General features: G+C 42.7%; 1 protein-coding gene across 2 annotated transcripts in view; it reads right to left on the bottom strand.

The window, feature by feature from the left end:
- Nucleotides 1-8625, bottom strand: part of il17rd (interleukin 17 receptor D) — a 32287-nt gene extending 23662 nt beyond the window's left edge. For both annotated transcript variants that reach the window (XM_083770877.1, XM_083770878.1), the window contains exon 1: nt 8435-8625. In XM_083770877.1, the coding sequence (XP_083627003.1) occupies nt 8435-8554 (120 nt within the window). In that variant the 5' untranslated portion in view covers nt 8555-8625. The remainder of the gene's footprint in view (nt 1-8434) is intronic.
- Between the last annotated feature and the right edge of the window lie 1241 nt (nt 8626-9866).

The following is a 9866-nucleotide window of genomic DNA, read 5'->3' as shown; positions in this document are numbered from 1 at the left end:
TCCTTCAGCACATAATCTATTCTTAACACTGGACTTCATTTACATATTTAATTTAATTTTGCAACATATGCAAGAATACAATTTTGCTTCATGATGACTATTTTGACAATTTTACTTATTGGATTAAAATGTTCATCCATACTGTCGAAGAGGCTCCAATAACAGCAATATAACTGCTTGTAATCTTGCCGCTACATGCACACGTGATGATGAAAACCTTGAACATTTGGTAAAGCATTGAAGTCAGATGAGCATTTGAACGCAAGCCAATGTTCATTTGGGGGAAGAGAAGGTTCTGTCTTGTTTCTCAATCCACGTGCATCATACATCAAACATGGACACTCTACAGTGGTCCTCATAGTGGGGTCCGGGCTTCCCCAGGGGCCCTTGAGGCAGATCCAGGGGGTCACCAAGTCTCTGTGTGTGTGTGTGTGTGTGTGTGTGTGTGTGTGTGTGTGTGTGTGTGTGTGTGTGTGTGTGTGTGTGTGTGTGTGTGTGTGTGTGTGTGTGTGTGTGTGTGTGTGTGTGTGTGTGTGTGTGTGTGTGTGTGTGTGTGTGTGTGTGTGTGTGTGTGTGTGTGTGTGTGTGTGTGTGTGCGTGCAAAGTCCACGTAACTCGAGAACCGTTCGCCCCACCGACTTCAAATTTGACACACACCTTCCACACCCCCACAGGGAGTAGAGTGCCCGGTGTCGAGTCGGTCGGACCCACGGTTGTCCAGAACCGCCACACCGCCTCTGCCTGGGCCGACTCCATATTGGGGCATGCCTGACAAAGAACTCCATATATGGGCATAAAAGGGGACACAACTGACATCACTGCATATACTATATTTTGGCATGCCTGACAAAGAACTCTGTATACGGATTCGTCCCACCGACCTTCTGACATTCTGACATCTGCATAGACTCCATATTTGGGAATGCCTGACAAATAACTCCATATATGGGCATAATAGGGACACCGAACACATACATAATAACTGGGTGGGGCATGCATTTTGAGCTTGTATCCTTCCAAGTAGGCCAGTGTCCCATGGGCACCGCTCTAGATACTTTAACACCAGCTATTTTACAGTATACTTTGGCTATTTGAAAAAGCTTGAAATTTTACTATTTAACACAATCTATGCCAACCCCGAGATATCTTGCGTGTAGCTATTGAACCCTGCTGTGCAAAACACTAGATTTGTTGGAAAGAGTGTAAATCCAGAATTAATAATTTAATAATGTTAGGAGCTTATTGAAACATGAATCCGACCTCCCGGTCAGCATATTAGCATTTCTATCGCCAGATAGAAATGTGAGGCGGTCACATAGGTTGGTGAACCAATAGGGAGCCGGTGTTGGTTTGACTCCACCCCTCTATGCCTTGGAAAGGGAGTGTTCTTCTTGCCCAGCGTGGCACGTCAGTATTGAAATGGCTCCAAAACTATGGGATGCACTTCCCATAGCAATCAGAACTGCAAACTCACTCCCAATCTTATGCCGTAGTCTGAAAACCCACCTCTTCAGACTCCATCTTAGCCCGTAGCACTTGACCTAGCCTCGACGACCTTGTACGCATAGTTTCGTTATATAGATATTCCACTTTAGGTTCTTACTAGCTTATGTATGATTCATGGTGGCTATTTTCATGTATAATATACATAAAAAATAGCTATCATGAATATGTATACATAATTACATACATATACATAATATTATGATGTATTACCATGTTTTTGTTCTTGCTTACTGTAAATCGCTCTGGATGAAGAGCGTTTGCTAAATGCCTAAATTGTAATGTTGAACACATCATTGTTCGACCATCCATCCATTGATTAAAACAAATGGATTTGAATGTGCACCACTACCGGTAATCCAATTCAACCCCCAGCGCTGTCCTAAAACAGCCTAACAAACTGAGGACCAACAGCAAAACTTTCCATAATTACCCTCATCTCACTATCTTTGTAAGGAAAGGACTCTCACAAAGATAGCAGTACAAGCACACACATACCACACATGCGCAGTTTTGTGTGCAGCGGGCACACACAACTGAAAATGTACACACACACACACACACACACACACACACACACACACACACACACACACACACACACACACACACACACACACACACATGCACACAGGCACACAGGGCATAAATCAAGCCAATCCTCCTGTGTGAGATGATGATAAAAACATATTGCTGGCCGTCTGTCAGTAAGAGTTTTAATGTAAAAAACAGTCACATCAAAGCTAGAAAGTTAAACAACACATGCTCTCTCTGTCTCTCTCTCTCCATTATGAATGACTTGACAGGGTGAATATTCAGTCAGTCAGTCAGAAACACACACACACACACACACCCCTCCATCCGAACACACGCATGCACGCGCGCACACACACACACACACACACACACACACACACACACACACACACACACACACAGAGGAGTAATGATGGCATGTACGGAAGACAGGAGGAAATGGGAAAAACAGCTCCTGTTCTCTGAGGAGAAGAAAGGCCCAACACACGCACGCACGTGCACACACACACACACACGCATATGCGCACACACACACACACACACACACACACACACACACACACACACGCATGCGCGCACACACACACACACACACACACACACACACACACACACACACACACACACACACACACACACACACACACGTATGCAAGCATATATGTACATACATGATGAATTCCTGTTCTGTTCTTTAGCTACATAGAAATGTCTATTTGTATGTCTCTAAATGGTTGTATGTCTTTAAATGTTTTGATGAATTGAACAATGTGGACCCTGTTGTAAACAAGTGTAATGCTTAATTGGGTCGTCCACTCACAGTTGACAGTCTTTGTATTGAGTTTGTGCTTAAAATGTACTGTAAATTCTACAAACTGTTAATAAATATTTCAATCAATCAATCAAACAAATGTATGCACTCAAACATGTAAGAGCAGTAGAGCACACACATCTGTGTGAGTGAGTGTGTTCTATGTGTGCAAGCTTTAATGATGTGACACCTGTGGAACAGTCAGACACCCACATCACACACCTCCTTTCATGTGTGTGTGTGTGTGTGTGTGTGTGTGTGTGTGTGTGTGTGTGTGTGTGTGTGTGTGTGTGTGTGTGTGTGTGTGTGCGTGCGTGCGTGGGCGTGTGTGTGTGTGCGTGCGTGCGTGTGTGTGACTGTGTGTGTGTGTTAAGAGAGTGGGGGAGGAGTGAATGAATGGGGGTTGGGCAAGAGAGACAAAACTTGTAGAGGTGTGTGTGTGTGTGTGTGTGTGTGTGTGTGTGTGTGTGTGTGTGTGTGTGTGTGTGTGTGTGTGTGTGTGTGTGTGTGTGTGTGTGCGTGCACACACAGTCTTTGAAGTCATCTCTGCAGGAAGCTTCCAGTTGTTTACTCTGTTAACATTCCTTCCTGCCCCCCCCCCCCTGACCACAGACCCACCCCCTCCGCGTGCACGTGTACACACACAAAGAGAGAGAGAGAGAGAGAGAGAGAGAGAGAGAAAGCGAGAGAGAGAGAGGGGTTGGTAGGAACAACCCACTAACAAAACTTGACAACATTGTTGCGCACGCACGCACGCACGCACGCACGCACGCACGCACACACACACACACACACACACACACACACACACACACACACACACACAGCTAATTGATCAAACATTAATCTTTTGCTTACATGAGTAATCCCCAATGTAACTAATTAAACCAGTAAATCCAACTAACAGCCAAGCCAACGCAATGTGACTGCTTCAGTGCTTGGTCACATTATGGTTTATCAACAGCATATGGACATTTTGTCCATCATAAATCATTGGAAACCATTCCAATTAACTGTAAACTAAAGGCTTCTAAAGGTGGCAACACTAGCAAGTCATCATCAAATTATATTTGTATGTTTTCCTACAATTGGTGAATGGTTGGTTGTTGTACAAAGAAATATTCCACACAATTCTTTACAGCTGTAAAATAAGTCTGTGAATGCGGTGAAATTCATTCTGATATTCCCAGATCAACTTTAGACCAAACAATGGGTCGGGACTCAGGACCCATTCTCAAAAGAAATGAAAAATCTAAAGAATTTCATTAATTAAAAACAATATGCTTTAATAAGTAGTATAAATATTACATCTACACAAGCTCACAATGTGTCATATTGCGATGCGCTGTGAGCTTGTAGATCTGCTATTTTCACTAGTTTCAGTCCCAGGGAGACATCACATTTCTCTTTCTGGGTCACAAGCTAAAACGTTTAGGAACCATTACACTAGACTGACCCACAGCATGAACACATGAAGCTGTCAATTCATGCTAGACAGTGGACATTATGCAATATGCACATGACTTGACCCACCTCTCAGACTACATCCTTTTTAAAATGGTGGTTGTGTCTTTGCAAACGCATGCATAATGTGAGTGGCAAATCAAGTGGCAAAGTGAGTTTAACGTTGTTTTAACAGGTATAATGGGCTATCAAGGCCAGAATGTCGTTTTTTGCCACTTAGTGGGCATTTCCACGTAACTTCCGGGTATGAGTTTCCAGTATCAGTTTCAATACCATGTGAGAGTGCAGTCATGATCTGTGAATCTGATGACAAATTAAGCCATATGGAAAAACAACTAGGAAATAAATCGGGTCCCCATAGAAGCGATGTGGCTCCTGTGTGGATCTTGGAATTGGCTCCAATGTGGATCTCTGCCTGCATATGACAAGCCTGTTCTGACATTAGTCACCTATGATGTCAGTCTTTTATTTTTTAGAAGTATGAGTAGGACTCCAAATTTGGGAAGGTTTAAGTTGCTATCCTATTCACAGGTGCAGGTCGAAACGTTGGTTTCTGTTGGTGAATTTCCAGCATCGTGGCTATGAGAGTGGAGCCTTTTTCTTCTTTTTCGCTATCCTATTCACAGCCTCATTGACTTCCATTATACAATTAAAGTTAAAAGTATAAAACATGTGGCCTAAGGGCAGCATCCATACAAAGGAGGTCCAGCGAGAGAATAGCTGTGGACTGACAAACAGAAAGACACACACACACACACACACACACACACACACACACACACACACACACACACACACACACACACACACGACTTCACTACAGTCTCATAGGAGGGCTGTGGGCAGTTCAGAAACCCATCGATGGGGAATCCAAGCTAATAGAAACTGCAGGCTTTAAGTTGCAATGCGATAATGGAAGCCATCGTTCTCACGATAATACAAATCTAAATATATAAATAAATACAAATGTTTAAAGAAATCTGCCTAACGATGATGTCACTGGAAGACAGGTTTCTGAGACACAGATCAAGTATCAAAGAATTGTGCTAGTGGTCCTTTAGGTGTTACAGTAACATGCTTGAATGAATGGAAACCTGTCGCTCCCCTCAACCCAATAGTCAGCAAATGTGTTGAGAGGCTGGTGAGAAACTACATCTGCTCCACACTACCTGGCGCACTAGATCCGTGGCAATTTAGCAAATCGTCAAAACTGATCCAGCTACGATGCAATCAATTAAATTCAAAGGGCTTTATTGGCATGAGAAAACATACGTTTACATTGCCAAAGCAGAAAGAACAAAACAATTTCTGAACAGTGTAAAAAATACAACTTATATTCCTTTTAGGTTATTTATTTATTGATTCATATTTCAGTTAATATTCATATATGACTGTATGCTGATGTGTCTGAATGTAATGTCCTGCAGGGGAATTAAATGAGTCTGATGAGTCTTGTGAGTTTAGTAAACCCTCAGTGTAGTTATTAAGCAGCTATCCCTCTGTAAGCAAGCAGCAGGCTCATACAGCAAGATGACGAAGGTAATAAGGTTGCCGATACAAGCGGACGGAATTCTCAGACGGATGGCTGGCATCTCCCTTAGTTCAGTCACGTGAGAGAGACTTGGAGTAGAACCGCTGCTTCTTCACTTGGAAAGGAGCCAGTGTAGGTGGTTCGGGCATCTAGTAAGGATGCCTCACGAGCACCTCCCTAGGGAGGTCCTCGTTGCACGTCCCACTGGAAGGAGACCACCAGGCAGACCAAGGATCAGAGGATTATACTGTATCTCCAAACAGGCCTGGGAACGCCTCGGGAATCCCCAGGATGATGTTACAATGTTGCTTTGGAGAGGGTCTGGAGCTCTCTGCTGGAGCTGTTGCCCCCGTGACCCGACTCTGGATAAGTGGTTGAAGATGGATGGATGGATGAAAGCAAGGAGAATGTTTCTCGTATCAGGCAACAGTTTTCTGTCTAAGGCAGGGACTATGGCCTCGGTGTAAAGCAGTGGGCTTTCCATTCTCAGTCGATGAGAATGGAAGTATGGAACACATGTTCATAGTTGTTTAGGGTAGTGTCGCTGCTCTCGGTCGCTGAGTGTGGAGCAGCACATTTCATAGTCAGGCATCAGAAGTATCATAACAATGTATATTATGTATCCTGTATTTAAAGGGATAGTTCACACCCAAAATGACATTTCTTTGGACCTGCCATATTATTTAGTAGTATTATTTAGCTGGCCCGCTATTTTTTCCAGCCTATGTACACAACAACATACCAATGTGTTACCACGTTCACAACTTTTGTACTACACTATCTGCTGGTCTCATGCCATGTGTATTAGTGTATATAGACATATCCTGATATTTTTATGTTCTCTTTAACATGCTTATTTAGTCTCCCTCCCTGTCCCCTCTTTTTTTCTGCCTTTCAGGAAAACAACAAACTCTCTCTCTCTCTCTCTCACACACACACACACACACACACACACACACACACTGTCACTCACACACACACACACACACACACACACACACACACACACACACACACACACACACACCGTAAAAACTCAGTTACACTGCAAGTAAATAACAAAAGACAGAAGAGAAGAGAAGAGAAGAGAAGAGAAGAGAAGAGAAGAGAAGAGAAGAGAAGAGAAGAGAAGAGAAGAGAAGAGAAGAGAAGAGAAGAGAAGAGAAGAGAAGAGAAGAGAAGAGAAGAGAAGGTATACTGGAAACAACAGTTTAATGGTTTCTGTTTTCTACATCAAACTAGTGTCTAAGAAGAATGTTTTATGACACCCAGAATGAACACAGCAGCTGGTTCAGAACTCTAGGCTTTAAAAAAAATACAGGAATAGAAGAGAATCCATACTCCATACTGTCCTACAAAACGACTTACTTAGAAGCTCCAATTTCACGGAAAATAGCCAATCTACAATCAAATCAAATAGATAGATAGATAGATAGATAGATAGATAGATAGATAGATAGATAGATAGATAGATAGATAGATAGATAGATAGATAGATAGATAGCTTTATTGTCATTCAGCAGATACATAAAATGCATAAGAGAACGAAATATTGTTTCACTGGCTTTTACTAAGATAACTAAAATACTATTACAATCTAAAATCCACCTTTAAAAACAAGTAAAACGCACCATTATTTAGAGAGATGGATATTGCACGATAGGAGTCCTGATAGCAGCATATGGGGGGTAAAGGTTAGGGGATATTGCACTCACAAATTGTCACAATCTCACGATGCGATGTGAGCATGTTTTTACCATGACATGCACAAGATGGAAAGACAAGGCTGAAAGTGGTTACAGGTCAGAGCTCAGCCTCACACACAGCACATAGAGCCCTCAAATGGATTTTACAATATTGCTTATGATTATGATATTGAATAACAACATACATAAATCAATGACAACTTTACAGCAGTGTAATAACCTATAATAAACTGACTTGCCTTTATAGGGCCACTTAATTGATTTGTGGTTTAAAACTGGACTGACAAACACATGAAAAGCACTTTGCTGTGTTGTGCAGACAAAAGTAGCCTACAAGTGTAACCTTTTAAACAGGACGCAACTATACAGTTAGAGAACAACACTTCACTGAACTGGACGACTTTAAAATACCGTATGTCTTCAAGTAGACTATTCTCGTTCACAATATGAGCTGGCCAAAAGGTGCCAATGTTAACCAATGAGGGTTCTAATCTAAACACACGCGCACGCACATTAGCAAATGTCAGAAGATCCTATAAAGGTAAAGGCTGCAACAATTACGCAGTGCAAAAAAAGCTTTTACACAAATTCACACACACCCCCCACACATGCGCAAGGTGCTTTACAAAATCCACGACTTTACGTCAAATAAACTAGTAGGCCTACTGTAGCCTAGGAAAAGTGATAATGTGCACTGTTAGTTATCATCACAGTGAGTGCTCAGTGCTGTTTAGGCACGCGCACGAACGTACGCACGCGCACCCCCCCCCCCCCCCCCCCCCCACACACACACACGTTACGTGCGCGCTTCAAGAAGCGCACTGACAATACAAAGTTTCCCAGCAGCTCAGCACAAAGGACGGTTCCTATACGCATTGTTACCTTTAGGTCGCATCTGTCCTGCTGGGTCGCTGATCTACGGTTGGACGGAGACGCGGAGCGGAGCCATGAAAACAGCAACAACACGGAGAGAAGGTAGAAAAGTGTTCGCACCGACGCCATTCTCACCTCTCCTCCTCTCCTTTCCTTCTAGTCCGACCAAACATCAACCAGGAATGGCAGAGAGAGAAGAGAAGAGGACAGAGGGAGAGCGGAGAGGGGGCTGAGAGAGAAGGTGTGTGCGAGGGAGGGAGGCGGTCTCCTGTCGCACACTGAGGAACCCCCTGCCTGTGTGTGTGATGTGTGTGTGGTGGGGTGCACGTGTGACAAGTCTCAAAGTACTTGAGTTTGCAAAAGTTTGCAAAGTTACAATTTGCAATAAAATATAGGCCTAGGCCATAACTAGTCTTGTAGCCTATAGCTTTAATATCACGTACACACACACACACGCACACGCACACACACACACACACACACACACACACACACACACACACACACACACACACACACACACACACACACACACACACACACACACACACACACACACACACATTTTTCTTTATATTTTCCACACTTGTTGTGAGAGGGTCAACAGTCACGGATACCACAAGAGGGTGCTGTTTCAATCGTTATAATAATAATAATAATAATTATTATTATTATTATTATTATTAATTAATAATAAGAATTAATATTATTATAATCAAAATAATAGCCTGTCTGTCGACATACAATAATAAATCAATAAAAAATGAAAGCTATATATTAAGTCTAATGTCTGTTGCCCCCCCCACCGTGTGTGTGTGTGTGTGTGTGTGTGTGTGTGTGTGTGTGTGTGTGTGTGTGTGTGTGATGAGTGTGTGTGTGTGTGTGTGTGTGTGTGTGTGTGTGTGCGCGTGTGCATGTGCATGCATGCGTGTGTGTGTGTGTGTGCTGTCATGCATGCCCCACCCTGCTCTTATTTCAGCACTATTGAAGTCACCATGGGAACTGTCAGCTGTGTGTGTGTGTGTGTGTGTGTGTGTGTGTGTGTGTGTGTGTGTGTGTGTGTGTGTGTGTGTGTGCGTGCGTCAACTACAAAGAGAAAGAGATATGAGACAGACAAAGATCAAGGTGTTCTTTATTGTTACATCTAGTCAGTGTACAGGTCCACACAATGATAAAAGAGTAAAACATATGTTTTGTTCAGATAGACATTCATTTAAGTCTTTATAAACTTGAACCTAGCGTCCATATTCTGGAGCAAACATTCAACAATGATAGTTGATCGATCGATCAGTAAGCTCAAAACGAGTCACGTATACGATGTGTTGTTATTGTTAGCTTGTAGATCAGATGTTTACAGAGAAAATCTATACTAGGCCCTAGTATAGATCTGTGGAGGACCCCTGTCAGATAAGTGGCTAATTATTATTTTAGTCTGGAGCCT

The sequence above is a fragment of the Protomyctophum parallelum genome (assembly GCF_964188405.1).
Source record: "Protomyctophum parallelum genome assembly, chromosome: 8".
Taxonomy (NCBI): domain Eukaryota; kingdom Metazoa; phylum Chordata; class Actinopteri; order Myctophiformes; family Myctophidae; genus Protomyctophum; species Protomyctophum parallelum.
The sequence above is the reverse complement of the archived record's forward strand: the minus strand, read 5'-3'. Positions and strand labels throughout refer to the sequence as shown.